The sequence below is a fragment of the Meleagris gallopavo genome, chromosome 7, assembly GCF_905368555.1.
Source record: "Meleagris gallopavo chromosome 7, MGAL_WU_HG_1.1, whole genome shotgun sequence".
NCBI lineage: Eukaryota > Metazoa > Chordata > Aves > Galliformes > Phasianidae > Meleagris > Meleagris gallopavo.
The window spans coordinates 9426522-9444822 of record NC_139410.1 but is presented as its reverse complement, the minus strand read 5'-3'; the positions used below and the strand labels follow the sequence as shown (position 1 = coordinate 9444822).

Here is an 18301-nt window from a genome sequence, read left to right as displayed (position 1 = left end):
GGTGTAGGACTCTACATTTGCCCTCCTTGAACCTCACTCTCACTCAATGGCAGCACAGCCTTCTGGTGTGTCAGCCACTCGTCCCAGCTTCATATTATCAGCACACTTTACAAGGCTGGACTATGTCCCTTCATCTAGATTGTTGAAGATGATGTTATGTTATACAAGACCAGACCCTGTACTGGCCCCCTGGGGTGCATTGCTAGATACAGGCCTCCAATCAGACTGCACTGCTGATCACAACCCTCTCAGCTCTGCCAATCAGCCAGTTCTCAGTCCAGCTCACTGCTCATCTATTCCATGCCTCCTATGTTTACCTACAAGGATGTTATGGGAGACACTGTCAAAAGCCTTGCTGAAATCAAGGTAGACAACATCCACTTGCTACCTAGCTGGTTGTGATATCTTCGGAGGCTATCAGATTGGTCAAGCATGTTTTCCCTTTTGTGAATCCATGTTGACTGCTACTAATAACCTGCTTTTCCTCCACTTGCTTGAAGACAACATTCAGAATATGTTGTTCCATCATTCCATTTCTCACTTTTTATGAAGTTCAAAGAAAATGGGGAGTTAGTCTCCTTTTTTTTAATTATTTTTTTGGTTCTCAGCAAAGGAAAGCTCAACTTTCTGTAGATTTCTGTGTTATATTGCAAGTGTTTCTCAACTATAAAGTACTTGACCAATCCTGGCACTTAAATCTGAGTGTTGAGCAAACATTAACTCAAACAGAAAGGGATGCTTAAGGACTTTTTTTTTTTTTTTTTTTTTTTTTAAACAAAGTTTTATTAGCTTGAGGAAATAGCTTTCAAGTGAAAATCAGAGGTTTTCCTTGTAACTTCTGCTTTTTAAATGTCGGTTCTTGTCTTGTTATGTAACAACATGTGTTTAAAAATGTCATTTTTGTTCAATGCTAAGTTCACTGAATTGCGGTTTTAATTGAAATGTAAATACAAGCAAAATGCTTCTGTATGATGATTTGTAGGCCACTTTTTGTTTTACTTGCATTTTAAAAGTCTTGAAGTGAAATTATACCGAGTCAGCTATGATATACAGATATAATAAGTGGTAAGCAGTGTGTGTATATATTCATGCTTTGGTGTTGTTTTGAGGAAATGGTACCTAGTAAATGTTGTGTCTGTATTCAGTGGGACTATTAAATTTTCTTCACTTAATTTTTGCAGATACTTGTCACATCTTGTTCTGAATGAATTTTGTGTTTGTAATTATCTTTCTTTTCAGAAAGAAAACCTAGTGTTTACAGACTTCACATACCCTGGTCACATGAAGACTCGGTAACTGTGGTTAAGTAAGGACCTTAACAATTGTAATTTCTTCTTATGTTTTGGAAGAGATTGAGCATTCCATTGTGGGTGTATTTCAGACATGAGACAAATTCTCCAGTCTCAAGTGCTTTGCTTTTGTGTGTTTCTCTCATTTATCTGTCTGTCTTTCTTGACAAAGTTCTTCAGATTTTTCTTCACAATGTTTACTAATAGATAAATCAGTTGCTTGCTTGGTAGTTATTACTTATTTTCTGGAAGTGGGTGTTCAATTTCCTGGTAATTTTAAGATTTGAACCCTTAATGAATGGGAACCAGAGCTTGCTCTGGATACTGGTTTCTTCCTGTAAACCAGATTTTTGATCACAGAGCAGCCCTAAGCTTTTTCAATAGTATAGCTCTGACATAAACAAGTGATACACATTGAAATGTGTGTCACTCATGAATTGTAGTTGAACAACCTGATTGAACTTCAGGTATTTTTCCTGAATTTTCTACTCCAACAGCTTAATGCTTACAGGAGTCTGAATTATTTCTTGAAAATCCATCCTACCCGCTCTCTTCATTTAGCATATTTACATATTCTGCAAGGTGTTAGCTAAATATGTCAGTTTTCATTAATACTATGCCTCTTGATAGACTGGAAGACAGAGACTTGAGAATATTAAATAGTTCTTGTATGGCTGGATGGGACTTTGAGTTACCTGGTCTAATGGAAGGTGTCCCCACCCATGACAGAGGGGTTGAAACTACACAGACTGTAAGATACCTTCCAACCCAAACCGTTCTGTGGTTTCTTGTGATAGAATAAGCAGGTTCAGTATGCCATTCAGTTCACAGGTTGTGATGACACTTGATGAACTAGTTGCATTTTATGTGCACTTGCTGAAGACAAAAGCGTGTTATGCTTTTTTTTTTTTATTATGAGGAAAAGATTACCAGTTGTTTCTCTCTTTCAGCGTTCCATCATTTACTGAGATTTCTGCAAAACTGCACATGGCTCAGCCTGAAAATGAGAGCAGATTTCCAGTGTTAAATATTTACTCTTCGTCAGACTGTCAGTATGAAGTAAGTAAGAAACATTTCATTGCTAACTTGTGGCAATGTATAATTTTTGTATAATTCAGTCTTTCAAATCACATGGCTGGTTTCTAGCAAAACAAATACTAAGCAAATCTAAAGTTTTGCTCTTTGGCCAATTTGTAAATGTAGTACTTGTTACAACTGTTTTGCCAAGTTAGAGGGCTATTGAAAGTTGGTCTTATGCTTCTTTATCCAAAATATTAAAGTATTTGTTTTAAAAAAAATTTGGTAGTAAGTTGTACATTTCAATAACAGGATTGCTGTGTTCTCATAGTTAAGCTGGTTTCTTAAAAGTGTTTTGTATTTGTTAGCCATTGTGCAAAATAACACTCAAATTATCTGTTACCTTTTTTTATGCAGGTAATTCTGAAAACGTCGTTTTTACAAATTCTTGGACAAGTAAGAGGGACTTTCAATACAAGTTCTTCCTTCCTTTCCTACTGTGATACATGAAATCCCTTTTTGATGCCAAAAGGAGCACTATTTGAGGACCAGTTAAAACTTTGTCACTTGACGAGTCATCCCATCCCATGCCCCCGTTTTCATAATAGAAAATCTCTCTAGCTCTAGAGAGTGGAGTGTAGATGTTGAACATTTGTCTTTGTAGTTAGCCCAGTATCTATAGAAGGATGGCACTGGAAGTCATTTTGACTGTCTTGCCTAATGAGTCAGTACTGATAAAACTTGAACATTTGACATGAAACAAAAGTAGGGTTAAAAAAGCATAAGTAGCTCAGTTAGTCTCTTTATAACTATTTTTCTTCCTTTATGCATGAGGAATACTTTTCTACATTGGTGTCAGTAAGAATAGACCACCCATCTGTGGTTTTCTAATTCTGAAAAGTAATTAAATTCCCAAGCTCCTAAGTATTGCTCTGGAATATTATTAGTAAGTTTCTGTATTTGAATATATGCAATTATAGGGTTTTTCATTTTGTTATCATTTTAGAAGAATTTCTGTACTATCTTTATGTAAAGGGATATTATTTCATTACTTTGTACAGTGGATGCCAGGAAAACATAAATGAAATTTGAGTCTGAAAGGATTCGTAACTATGCAGATTTTGCTTGGAAAGTGCCTTTTGCATTTAGGGTTTGCTTATGTATTTTACTGAATTACCAGTAATGTGGTATTCTATTCTTTCTGTATTTGTCGTGAATGGGAAAAAAAAAAAAAGGCTTCTGTTTATATTTTGATCCCTCATTTTTATAAGGGATCAAAATATTATATAACATATATAACACTTTTGAGTAGCCATTTATGAGAGTATTTTCCATATGTATACCATTAATTGTTAAGAGGGTTATCAAATACTTGTACATGTTACCAAGAAACCAGTAGTATCTTGTAGGATAGATCTTCCAGTTAAATTGACTTGATGTTGATTTTTGTGTGTATATGTATACAAAAGATTTTCTTATCCTTGTCTTTCAGATAATAAGATTCCATGCTGGCGCTCTTCCTGTCTATGTTGTTTCTAATATTCTCCTTACCTATGGAGGACAGTTGAGTACACTGCTGTCAACAGGTAGCTTTCTGGAAAAATACTTTTTCTAGTGTTTTTGAATTAATTACTTCTCCAATTTACTGTTGACGATTTAGCAGTTGCGATTTTTTTTTTTTAAGCCGGGTATCACTGAACTTGAGTAAATACTTTGGATATACATTCTTTAGCTTCAGTTTTTGTTGATAGTTCTCCATGGTTGTGTTCTAGCAGTTTGTTTTTTCTTTCCTTGTGATCAGTGTGTTGCACCATATTTTAGTATTAATAGAAAACTACTTTAAAATACTGTAAAAATTTAAAATATAATGTTAAGATACATAAGACATCTTAATCTTGCATGAAGATTTGAAGCCTGATTATTAGACATGTCTTAAGACAGAATGCATTGTCATTTAAATTCAGGTTGGTATTTGTAACAAACTGAATTTCTCTGGAAGCTCTTGTGCCATACAACCTGACCGTGAGTGATGCAGTGAATAAAGGCCCTCTGATCATAGAATTACAGAATCTATTAGGTTGAAAAAGACTTATGATATCAAGTCCAACCATGATGCAATAGGCTGATTTGCAGTGTTGTCATAAGACATGGTTATCTTGAAAGTGAACTTTCAATTTTTTTTCCTGAATTTGCTTTTTGTTGTGATTAGTCTTTGTTCAAGTTCATGACAAAATAATAATTATAGGTGCTTTCTGTTCTTGATTCTAGGCCAGTGTTCAGAATTTTCACTTGAACTAGTTAGAACAGCTAAGCCCTACAAAGTAGAACCTATTATAAGCATTGTTGTGTTTCTGCAGGGGTAAGTTTGCATTATTATTATTATTTTTTTTAAGCAGTGTCTAAATAAAGAAATTTCAGAATAACTATGGTGGGATATTATGGTCTGACTGATTTTGTTTGAAAGCCTGTAAGTAGGAAGACTAGTTGATTGAATGTCTTACTGTTGTAGCAAGTGGAAGTGATAAGTAATACTACTTTCATATTTTTGGCAGGTTTAACTGGTTTAGAGAGATATGGGATTCACTCTTGCTACCAGAGGTGGATGCTGCTGTACTGAGTAGTCAGGATGCATGGTTCCCCCTTGTGTCCCTGATTCTATTTCTTTTTGGGACAGGCATTGCCTACTGGAGTGCAGTATTTTTCTCTACATCTCTGAGAATCTTCTCTTCATTATGTTTAACTCTGACTAGGTAAAACTTTAATTATGCTTTTTTATATGTCTACAACACAGTCATTTTTGTTTGCTTCAATGTGAATGGTTGGACAGATGAAATTCTGCCTGATTTTAGACATCTGAATGTGCTAGTGCTAAGTACTAATGAAGAATGAGAAGTGCCTCATATTCCTCATTACACATCACCAAAAGAGAATTTAAATGGCTTTTTAATATCATGCACGGTTCTAGTATTTTATACAGGTTCTGATCCAGTCCTGAATTTCTTGGGGGGTAAAAAAAATAAAATAAAATAAAAAAATTAAAAAAAAGGATGATTTATAAATCTCTCTTAAGTTGAATAGTATTCATTTGGCTTTGGCTCAGTATTTAAAGAAGTTCTGATATGGCCAGCAGCAAATAATTTGTCATTAGCTGTCTGTGGAGTTTTTTTCCTGTCAAGTACTCTTCTCAGGCTGCCCAGAGGTACAGTTGGTGCCCCATTTCTGGAAACTTTAAAGGCCAGGCTGTATCAGGCCCTGGGCAACCTCTGATTTAGCTGTAATGTCCCTGTTCATCGCAGGGGAGTTGGACTAGATGATCTTTAAAGGTCCCTTCCAACTCTAAGGATTCTATGATTCTATGATTCTCTTTGTGGTTATTTTCAGTATTTGTTGCAAAAGCTTTCAAGATGTTATTTTCCAAATAACACTTCTTTCCCATTTTCACTGTCTATTTTAATACTGGAATGTTCAGTGAAATTCCAAGAAATTATAGATATTGCACTATGTTCCCAATTGCATTCCCCCATTTTTCTATCTCATCATCTCATCTTTGCCATTCTTGTTTCATACTTGTCTCTGAGACAAGTATCTTCTGGAAAGCTGAGACTCCAAAAAAGCTTTCCTTTGTCGCTCATGTTGTGAGCAAGCAGAAATTCCTGTCTGAGAAGAATGTCACAGAATTAATATTGCAAGCTTATTGTTGCATGCTGCTGTGCTACCTTTGAAGACTGCAGTTTATTAAATATTTGCGGTTGGAGTCACTTGAATGTGCAGCTGTGCAGCAGTAATAATACAGTGCTGGTTCTCTTTGTCTCAACAGAAGAACTAAGTGAACTAAGGATAAGCTAATGCTTTACGTTCACCGAAGTATGCTGTGTTCCCCAAGTGAAGTAAAAGTAATGCCTTAGTTACAAGCTAGTAACTAATAATGTGTTGGTTACAGGAAGGTGTCTGATGAAGTCGTTCTATTAAGTAGCTTACGTAGCAGCTGGTGTATATATTTGTCTAACCTTATTTTTCCAGTGTTTAATCAGTTTGGGAGCAATACATTCTCCTGAGTCATTTCTGAAACAGAGTGATTGCTAGGTATCTTGTAATGACATCAAAACTACAAAATGTGAGAGTGGTTCTGTCTTTTTTCAGACCTACTGTACTTTCGAAAGCTAAACTGATTACACCCAGAAGACTCTGCATGATGGGGTCCCTTGCCTTGGTTAGCTGGACCACTTGTGGTGCATTTGCTCTATTCATTATTTATCTTCAATACTTGTTCAAGGTACTGACCATTTTGAATTTGTATATGAAGTCAGAATTTTGTGTGTTTTCAATTAAAAGTGTTAAAAGCAAAAAATGAAGGCTACCATATTGTATACTTGAACGAAATGTTACAATTTAGGTACTTGAAAAAAATTTTTTTTTAATTTTTCAACTTTGTCTTGTACTTCTTAGAATGATTTTGTTGCTTTGGTAATACTTCTTTCAAAGAAATTTACAGTCCTGTACGCATGCTACAATAATTTATTTAGTTACAATTTTTATCTTATGGATGTGTCATGTTATAAAATTGAAGGCTTCCTTGAACAAAAGCTTCAGTGAAAGAAGGTACTGGAGGAATGTTCTGTAGAATACTTTCTTGAATACTCTTCACGGGTCCTTTTGAAGTAAAGGGAGAAAGATGGATATATGGCCATATTGAATAAGAATTTTTGCTGTATGTCTAATCTGATCCCTTGACTGGTGCTATGAGGATCCATATTTAGTCCCTGCCATTCAGTTTCCATGGTCTTCCGTGCATCAGAGTGTCTAACTTAGGTATCTGATTCACCCTATGGCTGTAGAGTTGCTAAAACAGCTGCTATCGTTAGTTTCTAGGGAAGCCTTGGGAGCACAAGATTGGGAGTTAAGGGTACAAAAGAAAGCAGCCTGCAGGTGGTCTGAGGTAGGTAGGTAGGTGGCAGCAGAAAGCATAGCATGAGCAAGAGGATTTCTCTGTGGTCTTTGAACCTGAGAGATCTCCATTGAAGCCCTAGCTATTAAAAACAAACAAACAAAAAAGTCAATAATTAGCCCCTTTATTTTTTCTTGTACACTACAGATTTCATGTGAAGCAACTTTACTGAAAAAGTGAATCTATCTTACAGGTTATAAAACTGAGTATAAATGTAAGAGCAGAGCAAAACGTGCTGAATAGGGTGAGTGTGTTTACTATTTCTGTTCAAAATTCTATGACCAAAAACTGTTTGGCAAGCCCATGCATTATGAATTGTTATCATCTTGCCCTGGCACTCGTAGGCTGTGCTGTGATAACTGAATGGCTGCAGCATTTGCTTATGTGTGCATGATGAAAATACAGGACACAAGTGTCACCTTCTGTCATATATGATTATCGCAGTCACGGTTCAAGATCACTGCAGTGTGAACTTGTCTGAAGATTCCAGTAAATTGCAAACTATTTAGAAAGGAGAGAAGAAGCAAAATATTGCTGGTTTTCATGCATTTTGATTTCTGATCGTTTTTCAGTTACTTCAGTATATGGTATCCAAAGCGTGCGTGGATACTTGTGTATAATATCTACCTGTTCTGTTTTGCAGTTAAAAAAGCAGTCTGCAAGGAAAAGTTTTGACAAATTTCTTTGAAATTTTTGGGTCTTCATTATGTTTAGTTTAAATTCTCTCCTGCTCTTCTTCCATATCCAAATAATCTTTCTTATCTTTCATTTGTAGTTTTTTCAGTCATTGGAATGTAGCATCTGCCAGCTTACTAATTCGTCTTTATTATTTATTCTTAGAGCTACTGTTTTACTCCCAGTTACGTTACCTCCTGTGTATTTCTTTCATGAATGATCACCTGTGATTTTCACCCACATGCTTTATTATTTCTTTTATTCTGTTCTTCCTCCTTCCAGGAACTCCATTTCTTATCACTGCAGTGGTGTCAGGAGATCTCTATTCTCCTAAAAGTCTCTCTATTCTTTTCTTCCAAAGACACAAACTGTTAGTGCAAGAGAAATTGCTAGATGCTTTAAAGTGGAACTATTGAACTTTGCTTTTGATGGCTTTTTGAGGGATAAATTGCAGATTTTTTTCCTTGAATCAGAGTTCATATGCTACTGTAGGGATAGCTTTTCCCTCTTTGTCCCTTTGTATGGGTTCTATCAAGCCAGTGCATGCTCTTGGTTTTTTTTTTGTTTTTTTTTTTTTTTTTTTTTTTTTTCCCCCAGGAATTGGAGCACTCAAAAGAAACTTCACAGAATTCCATTAGATGCACAGTCAAAAAACAGGATTTGATAGACAGTACTTCAGAAGCAACAGAGTCTCTCTCAAGCAGTACAACTGCTGAAGCTGCTAACAGTCTTAAGATCCATGTTACAGTGCTCAATTTATTCACATGGATTGTTCTGCTCAACTTGCCATCTTTAGTTTATTGGTTAAAAAATCTCAGGTAACTTCTTAAATTGTCAATAAGGGTGGAAGAAAAGAATCCAAACCTTTGAAGATGCTTACAATTGCAAATGTTTGATTCTTCAGATTGTCTACCTTATTATAGCATCAAAGACTTACATTAATTTTAACTGTTCTTTCTATGCAAACTGGCTTTAGTTATGATATAAGTAGATGTTAAGAGAACCAATGGTATGTTGAAGAAAGTAACGATTCAGAAATGATTTAAATTCAGCTGGGGATGGCCTTATTCATTTTATGTTCATTGTTGTTAGCACCTCTTGCTTCCAAATTGGATTTTATCTGGTGGCCTGGTTTAGAAGTAACATGCCCTTAAAACTAATTCACTCTTTTTCAGGTACCATGTTAGACTTGACCCTGATCCATGTAGAACTACAGCTATTATACTTGTATGCATTTTAGAAATTCTCATGAATTTGAGTACTTCTGAAGTGAAATCAAGGTACTGTAGCCCAATCCCCAGTTGTTTTACTGTTTATTTCTTACCCTGTCAGTTTGTGTATTAAAACTTTATTTGCACTTCACAGTTCTGTAATTATTCAGCCTTCACAGAGATGAATAAACTCGCATGTTTTAATTCTTAAGAACTAGGTAGGATGTGTGCAAATGACGGTAGTTCAAGTAAGTGGAAAAAATCACCTGTATTTACCTTGCAGACTTAAGTATTTAATATCTACAATATCAGTTGCATAAAGACTTGTTTAAACTGTGATTTTTTCATTCACTATTCATTTAATCCTTCTAAATGTTACAGAATCCTACTGTGTCTCAAAAATTATTATCTGGAAGTTAAAAGGATAAGTGGATTTCAAACTGTTATAGTTATGTACATGTAAGATTCCCTTATGGGAGAGTTTTTTTTTAAATGTGCCCACACTGTGCTTTGTTTGGTACACTTGGTTGTGCAGTTCTTCCTCTGACATAAAATTAGACATTGTCCCATGAAAAATGTGAGGCATGAAATTGCCTCACAGATTCATATCTCCACAGAAACATCAGTGGGCATGCTGCAGCATGTAATAGCAAAATATAACCATCTCAATCTCAGCTCAGGACTTAAATGTATAGGTGAACTGAAAGAAATGAAATTCCCGCTGAAAGCATGCGACTTTTATACCATCACTCTCCTTGAGGGGGCTGTATTTCTTTATTATGATAGCGATCATATTTTCAAAATTGCTGCAAGTTTTTTAAGTGTTAAATTTTTATCACAGCTAATCCTAGTTATCATTTCTAAGCACGTGAAAGAGCAGAAAATAATCAGGAGTAGTTAGCATGGTTTCACCAAGAGGAAGTCATGCCTGATCAACATGAAATCATAAACCTGATGGATGAAAGGGGAGCAGTGGATATTCTCTATCCAGACTTCAGTGGATATTCTCTATCCAGACTTCAGAAAACTTAATACTAAACAGTGTAGTTTATCTTCTTGACCAGTACTTGTTAACTCAGACGATGTAAAACAATACATCTTTCTGTTACTGAGAATGTATTTCTAAATTTACATAATAATAGTATTAAATGACATTTTATTAGCCTTTTTGCATAATTTCTCCTGCTTATATATCAATTATTTCTCACTGAATCTGTTTTTTTTTTTTTCTTCCTATTTTAAAAATGGCAAATCCTTGAAATCTGTGCATTCATTTTCTGAAGAAAATGAAATATGGTATTTGAATTCCTGCACATATGGCCACAAAAATGGCAATTTTTTCTTTATATTCTTACAGTAAACTCCTGAAGATGGCGGCCAAAGTTCCACTCCCTTTGTCTGTTGCAGTGTTGGCTTTTGGACGAATGCATTTATACAAAGTACCACATTTTGTAACTTTTTCTCTTTTTCTACATGTGCTGTGTTGTGTTGTGTAACATTTGTTTCACATAAGAACAGTGCAGCCTAAAAAGTAACAATGGTGATGGGACAAATTTCAACAAAGGAATGCCTAGACTAACATAACTTGTGTTATTTGGGAAAGATAGCTGAAATATGATTACTTTATGAGAAGTTTTTGGTTCTGTTCATGCTGCTTGGGAAGTTTTTCATGGTGTTCATTTCCTGACTGTGATAATTAAGTGAATTAACTGTACGTGTGTAATCACATGAGTTGTATTAATGTTACATCTCAACACTCCGTTTGTCTTGCAGACTCTTGGATATTTCACTGTATTTCTTTGTTGAAATAGACTTTTTTTTTTTACTCGGTACACTGTACAGTGCGTATGTTCTGAACTTGCTTCTTTTGCAGGTCAGAAGTATGCTGGTTAGACTCAATAAACTTCAAGCACACTGTGACTATCAGAAATACTACACAGCCAAGTATACTAAAGCTGTCACACTTGTATCTAGTCAAACCAGAATGTACTGCTTCTATAGATCTATTATTTCTAGCAAATTACTTGTTCAGTTACTGTTAGATGAGTGAGAGATTATTGGAAGTTTTAAACATTTTCATTTTTGTGAGAGTGAGAAAACAATGACACTTTGTGTGGCTTTCTATTCTAGAAGCTTACCAGGAGATTCATAAACAACTGGCTGTAATGTTGTTTTAAAACATTGCCCATTTTGTCTGGAATTTTGTTAATTCAGAAATGACTCTTTAGACCTCGTCCATATGTAGGAGGTAGCAAATTTTAAGGTATGACGTGGGTTGACACTAGAGTTGCTACTTTCCAGATAGCCAAGGGCAGGGTTCTTTCCTATTGTAAATGGAGAGTCATCATCTCATAGTAAATGTCCATACAGTAATTTAGTATGAAACAGCTACAACAATGTAAATCCATGCCTTGCCATACTGTGCTAACTTCATTCTGTGGATGAGCTCTTAGGTAGTACAAAAAACTGTCTGTAATTATTAGCTCTACATAAAGAATTATCTTAGTGCCTAGATGCTACAGTGACTGCCATTTACAACAATGCCTAGAATAGCTGTGTAAGGAATTCTGTCTCCTGGCATGTGTTTTGCCAACAGAAAAAATCACACTAACCACTGTGTTATCTAAAATGAGGTATTGATTCCATGTAAAGATGAGTGCTACTACTTGCTTCTTTGTTATCGGTCTCCACTATCTGAGATACCTGTTATCTTCATATGGAATTACTATGCCAGCTTGATTACCTAATATGGATAATAACAGGAAATCTACTACCTACTGTCAATTGAGTGTATTCTTAATATAGTGGTAGAGCCTGACCCATTGCTTTTATCTTGTTATTCTTGCCTAAAGTGCCTCAGTTAGTTCTAGCTTGTTCTTAGAGTTAATTCATCTGAGCTGCCTGAAAAGACTTAATAATTCACACAGTGACTTTTGAAAATGAACCTATTCTGTCTTATAAACAAGTCAGCTATTCAAGCTATCACTTAGTCGTTAGAACTGCTTTTGTTAGTAGTTAACCAAACCACTGTTACCGCTGATCTTTAAGTCTTAACATCCTATTAACAAGATTAGATCATGCATAGTGTTTGTAAATCAGAGAAGTTAACTGTATTATATCCTGGTACTGTCTAAACAAATGTATGCTACATTGTATGTGTGTAAGATAATTTGTGTCCATATATATTTGTAGCTTGATTTAGCCTAGAGGTTACTTTTCAGGCACAGAAGAATAGAGTAGTTTTCCTACTTTCAAGTGGCTGTTAGTGTGATGGATAGTGACAGAACTGCAGTGGGGCTAGTAAAAATCCTTCTGTGAAATGTGCAAAGGTCTGATTTCTGTGAAAGATCATTTCCTTGGCATTCGTGGTCCCTTTGGCCTACTACTGTATTTTGCTTCCTATTTTGGTTTGCCATCTTTATCACTTTTTCATGTGTGAACCCATTTGTTGGAGCTGTTGATGGAATAATCAGAATAAGAAGAGCAAACAGTCTCAAGATGTGGTAACTTCCAAAATCTGGCAGTGCATGAAACATACCAAATCACAACAACATACAGTAACACCATTTTTCTTTTTTAATGGTATTTTTGTAAGCTGAGAATTTCGTTGATGTTGCTGTTGTTCCTCATGAAATGGGTTACAAAATGTTATGTAGTGATTCTTATATGATTTTGAAGGCGTAAGTAGGAATGGAAAGATATAATCCTTAGTCTGAGATCCCAGGTCTGTTGGGATTTTCAGACTCTTCTCACTCTTCTGTTGATGCTTCCTTTTCCAAAGGTTATTTACTTTCACAGGAGGAAGAAGTAGTGTTATTGCAAATTTGGATTTTGTATGCTTTGTATATTGTTGCTAGATGAAAAATGTGCTCTCAGAGGTGTGCACTGAGGTGAGGACTGTCTAACTGCTGTTTGAGAGATGAGGGTTCTAATCTCTACTAGATTGCCTGTATAATAAGTAGAGAGGAGTAGGACAAATCTGGAGGGCAATTCATCCAATTCTAGGAAAAGATTTTTTAGATTTCCAAAATAGTTTTTCAGATAAATAGTGTGATTGTACTTTTGGAGAAAAGGCTTCTGTTCTATGGATTTCTAATTCAGCCACTTCTACTATTACAGTCTCGACAGAAATGTGGGCTAACCCACATTTTTAATTAGCTGTATGACAAAGTATAAATATTACCAGAACATCCTTTTGTATGAGTGGACATTTATAAAAAAGCTTTTGGAAAATACATTTTCTTAATACATTTAAATCAAAATTCCAGTTTACTCTTCAAACTTTAAACTATCTAAAGTTACTGGAAAAGATCAAGACAAGCTATTTCATGATGATTTAAAGCTCTATGCTGTAAAGTAGCATTTCTGCTAATTCCCACTCCAAGTTTGTTGTTCTGTTCCTTTTTAGAAGTTGAGGTACTAATTTTGCAGAACCACTGTGATGTGGATGTTTGCCGCATTTACATGGAGATCATACCACATAAAACAAAGATTTTTTTTGGCTCATGTGTCAGGAGACAATCAAAATAAGAATGTGTGCCTCCCTTATGTTTTTGTAAACTGTTAGAAAGGGATTAAAAAAAAAAAAAAAAAGACAACATAGAGTAGTACCAAATGTCACTAAATGAAGCAGAATTTTTCTTTCTTATTATGCTGCAGTAATAACTAAACCTACAGCTATCAGTTCATAAAACGTGTATTTGTAAAATAAGGAAAAGGTGTTATTTCTTAACTGGAACTACAGATGGTGATATTTTCAGAATTGATTTAAAGCTGGTTGCAGTATGTCGCATTTTTGCATCATCTGAAAAGGGGATTTGTCATTTTTTTGTTACCTAAGGAAAAAAACCAACCACACAGTAAATGAAATGGCATTTAGTTTCATTTGTAATACTTGAAGTTCTGCTCTGATGGTTTCTTTTTTTGAGCTGATACATATAGCAATTTATTCCAAAATTTGCAAAGTTAAAATAAAATCAACAAAGCTGATAATTGTAGTTGTATTGCAGAAAGAATGGGGACTACCTGTATGCCAAAGAGAGCTTTTTAACTACCTGGGCCACCCTTAAAGTCATTCTTAAAAATAATAATAATAATAATACCTTGATACTTAAAGTAAACAAACAAGAGGCAATGAAAAGCATTATTTTACAGGTTGGCATTTGATATGAAGTCTAATTTTCCATCTGTTTGTCAGTAACAAGGTTGTAAGCCTGTCACTTTGCTTTTTATTCCCCTAAAGTCTGATATATCTCCTTCAGATCTTGACAGAATGAACAAAGCTAATTTGTTGTCTGTGCATAAAATTAACATTTGAGAAGCCTTTTTGATCAAGTTGATGAAGTTTAGTTCAATGCATTGATGAGTGTGCTGATAAGAAAAAGGTTTTGTTTCTTTATACTGAGGAAAAAGTGCAGCCATTTATAGACCTTTAATGCCCTGAGCTACTGAAAATGGTTTTGAAAGCAGTTATGGTGTGTGTACAGTAATTGTGCTGCTGTTTCAAGTCACCAAGCCAGTAGAAAACTGTTAACTACAGAAGAGACTGAGGTCAATGCTTTTTACATGGTGAATGGTAATTGCTTAATTTTCAGGTTTGGTTCTCTACATCTCTTTTCTAGGGGGACATAATCAAACTAGCCTTTATGAGCACTTAGCACTGCACCACAAGTGGTTTTAAATCTTCCATCACCGTACCTTTAGGGGAGCTGTGTTTCTGTCACCAAAGCTATGTGCTGGTCTTACATACCTCTGGAAAAGTGTACCATTGAGTGACAGTTGAAAAGCAGATTCATTTTTGATGTTAAAGTAAAATAGTTTTTCTATCTTTTCCTAGAGCTAGAGCTACAAGCTAGTATTCATAGTAAAATACTTGAAGTGTCTCCAAGTTTATTTGACAAACCTATTACAAATACATATTTTTTATTTATGGAAGAATGTATTCAAAACTTCTAATTGGGACATTTTAAGATAAAATAATAAGTATACATTTAATCTTATTATAAGCATTACATTTTTTTTTAATAAATGTATGTATTTAGAAAATTCTGTAACTTTTTCTGAAGTCTGCCCACCACTTCAATTCTTTAGTTATGTCTAAGTATGGAACTGCTTCAAATATGTGCTCATGGCATTATAGCCTAGAAACCAGAGTCAAGGCTGTGACATTTAGACTGCAAGTTGTTGTAAGATTTAGGGTATCGTTCTATGTTCTTACATACATGCAGGTTTTGCAAGTCAATCTCTCAGAAAAGATCTTTTAAACATGATTTCTCTGCGGTTCTTGATGGGCTGTGGTCTAAAATCTCTTGGAAATGTGTAGTATGAGAGCTAATTTTGGGAATGGTACACAAAAGCTTGTTACTTCGCAGTACATTATTCCAATTGCTCCTTCCATATAGAGTTATCCTTGATTTGCTCTATCCTTCTGCTGTAGCGCAAAAGCAGAAGTTTGCAGTAATAGTAGGCACTGCAGATGATGTAGTGAAGATCTGTCTGTCCTGTAGGCTGTTGCTTTATTGAAGTTTTTCATGCTCATTGAACTACCAGTGGAGACTTCGTTTTCCTCCAAATTCTCAAATTACTTCAAGGCTTATATTAAATGTTTAGATGTGTATCTTTTTTAAATGTTAAAAGCACTACTCTGGGATCAACTCGGGCTTCTCTATTTTCCATTCGTGTTACTCTAAGTGTGAAAACAGTAAAAGAGACCAGTACCTGACAACTGAAATATTTTACAGAATTCTGCAAAAGCAGACATGAAATACATAACGAGTGCCAGACCAAAACTGAAATGTGGAATTCCTCACTGTGACTTGAAACTTGTATCTTTCTAAAGCAAAACAAACAAACAACAAAAAAAACCCACCACCACCACAAAACAACAAAACCCACAACTGTGTGCCTTAAACCAGTAAATGAATACACAATAACTGTAGCCTGTGGTCTTGTGTAGCCTTATTTTTCTTTTTTGAAATCAAAGGTAAATATGTGAATCATACTGATAATTGGTTCGGGGAAAAACATTTTTTACTTTTTTTTTTTTAAACTACATTTACAGGCATTAAGATTTATGAGAAGTGCAGTGTACTTACAGTTTGGAATCACACCACCCAAAGACAAGAAACTTCAGCTGAACTTAATTTCTCATTTCTTTCTATAATGGCAAAGAAAATGAAAGAAGAAAAATTAGTGTCAGGTGTGTCTCATCTTCTAAATCTTTGTGTCAGAATTTTTCGAATTTAGTTTATTTTCTTCAAAACTGTAGCTCAAGCAAAATACTTTATTTTACTCATTAAGTATCAACATCTACTCGAAGTGGTTTGGGTAGAGTTGAGAGGCAGAGATGCATTTGTTTGCAAGCTTTCAGACATTTGAGTAAAGAATTTCATGTTTTAGGAAAAATGTATAAGTTTGAAAAAATAAGTTCTGCTCTTAAATCATCAGAAAGAAATATTCAAGCTCTTAAAATTCTGCTTTAATGTAGTAAAAAATGAAATAAAATTCTTAATGTTTAGCATGAAGAACTGAGGGCAAGCCACTTCTATAGGATTGTTTGTATATTTTGAACAAAATCAACATTTTTTTTTTTTTTTTCCCCAGCAATAGTACTAAGTAAAACTTGTTCTTGAATAAAGATGTCATATCTGGCAGATATCAATGGACTGTGGACATTGAGATGTGCACAGAAAATGATTTCATGTCAGCTCATCACAGTAATTAGTGGCATTACAAATCAGTTTATAACTTTCTTTTATTGAGATATAACATGAATCTGGCTGCCACAATGTTGTTTTCATTGTGGAATATCAGAAAACATGGTTTTTCTTTTTTTTTTTTTTTTCCTCCAGCCCTACTGATTCCTTGTAGTATGTGATTTCAGGACTGTTAGAACTTTTTCCAGTCACCTATGTGTCTCTTATTTGTTCTGTGCTGGTGTTGTTCCAATCATCCTAGTAATGGTTGACTTCCTGGCTACAGGAATACTAGTGTGAAAATCATTGAGAGGGCCAAGCTACTTTTAAGGCTTTTATGTATGATGATGAATCTAGAAAAAATGTAAACCTAGTAACTTAATTCCTTTGTTGCCCTTTAATTGTTTTTTTTCCAAGCACAAAGACAGAATAATGTTGGACAGAATACTTATTTTGGGTGATGGGCAGCCAACTGGGGATTGACTGGTTGTTTTTGTTAAGCAAGCTTAAAGCATTGAAAAACCTTAGTTTTTGGAGAAATCTTATCAGTTACTAAGCAACCTAACTTTTTTTTTTTCTTCTTCTTGTTTCGAGTTCTTAAATAGCTGGTGTAAACGTAGTATTTAAAGTGGAGCTAACTCTAACAGTTACAGATGTCTATAGTTGTTAACATGGTCTTATCAATAAATGTTTAAATAACACTATAATAAATTATTGTGCTTATTAAAAGAGTTATAACTGAATTCTCAGATACATCTGCTTTGTGTGATAAGCTTGAGCCAAGTCTTTGTCCTGTGAGATGCTGAGAAAATCTTGGAAAATAGGTATCTTCAGCTAATGTTTAAATTAGTGAAAGCTGTTCATGTGAGTTGTTCAAAACTATGCTTTTAAATACTGGTCCTTTTTCACTAAGGGCAACTTGAATGAGAGCTACACCGGGACTTTCATGTTTTGATGGTTTCCGTGTCTGTTGTGTATAATTCATATTGTTTTAATGTGTTTTTTTTTTTTTTTACAGTAGTGTGCATGATATAAAAGTACACTGTATAGTATAAGCTTTGCTAAGTAAACACTTCTGTATATTTTTGTACGGTGTTTTAACATGGTTGCATTAGTACAAATGGTGGTAATTCACAAGAAGTGCCACTTACCAATCATACTCTGTGGAGTGTTGTGAATGTTACCTGCACATTTGTTGTACAAACACGCTAATGAGTGTTGTGATGAACATTTGCCTTTAGTCTTTGCTCAGGTACTGATGCGGAGCAGTTGGGTGCTTTACCTTTTAACTTGTAATATTTGGGACTCTAAGCAGAAAATAAAATCAGTGAACAAAAACATTGGTGTTAGAGCATTACTTTCCATAACAGACTCTTTTTTTGCATCTTAAGCAGAATGCAGTAAAGATCATGCTTTATGAAGCCTATGAAGTCTCAATATCTTAACTTCTGCATTTTACGCTTTTACATC

The 18301-nt window shown here is 34.8% G+C and overlaps 1 protein-coding gene across 6 annotated transcripts in view; it reads left to right on the top strand.

Annotated features, from left to right (window-relative positions):
• Window positions 1-18169, top strand: part of PGAP1 (post-GPI attachment to proteins inositol deacylase 1) — a 38150-nt gene extending 19981 nt beyond the window's left edge. For 4 of the 6 annotated variants that reach the window (XM_085228589.1, XM_085228590.1, XM_085228591.1 and 1 more), the window contains 11 exons: window positions 1240-1306; window positions 2240-2348; window positions 2724-2762; window positions 3799-3892; window positions 4575-4665; window positions 4859-5056; window positions 6447-6579; window positions 7445-7495; window positions 8524-8744; window positions 9102-9206; window positions 10495-18169. In XM_085228589.1, the coding sequence (XP_085084715.1) occupies window positions 1240-1306; window positions 2240-2348; window positions 2724-2762; window positions 3799-3892; window positions 4575-4665; window positions 4859-5056; window positions 6447-6579; window positions 7445-7495; window positions 8524-8744; window positions 9102-9206; window positions 10495-10633 (1247 nt within the window). In that variant the 3' untranslated portion in view covers window positions 10634-18169. The remainder of the gene's footprint in view (window positions 1-1239; window positions 1307-2239; window positions 2349-2723; window positions 2763-3798; window positions 3893-4574; window positions 4666-4858; window positions 5057-6446; window positions 6580-7444; window positions 7496-8523; window positions 8745-9101; window positions 9207-10494) is intronic. The other 2 variants (XR_014884525.1, XR_014884526.1) reach the window with 2 other exon arrangements.
• The last annotated feature ends 132 nt before the right edge of the window (window positions 18170-18301 follow it).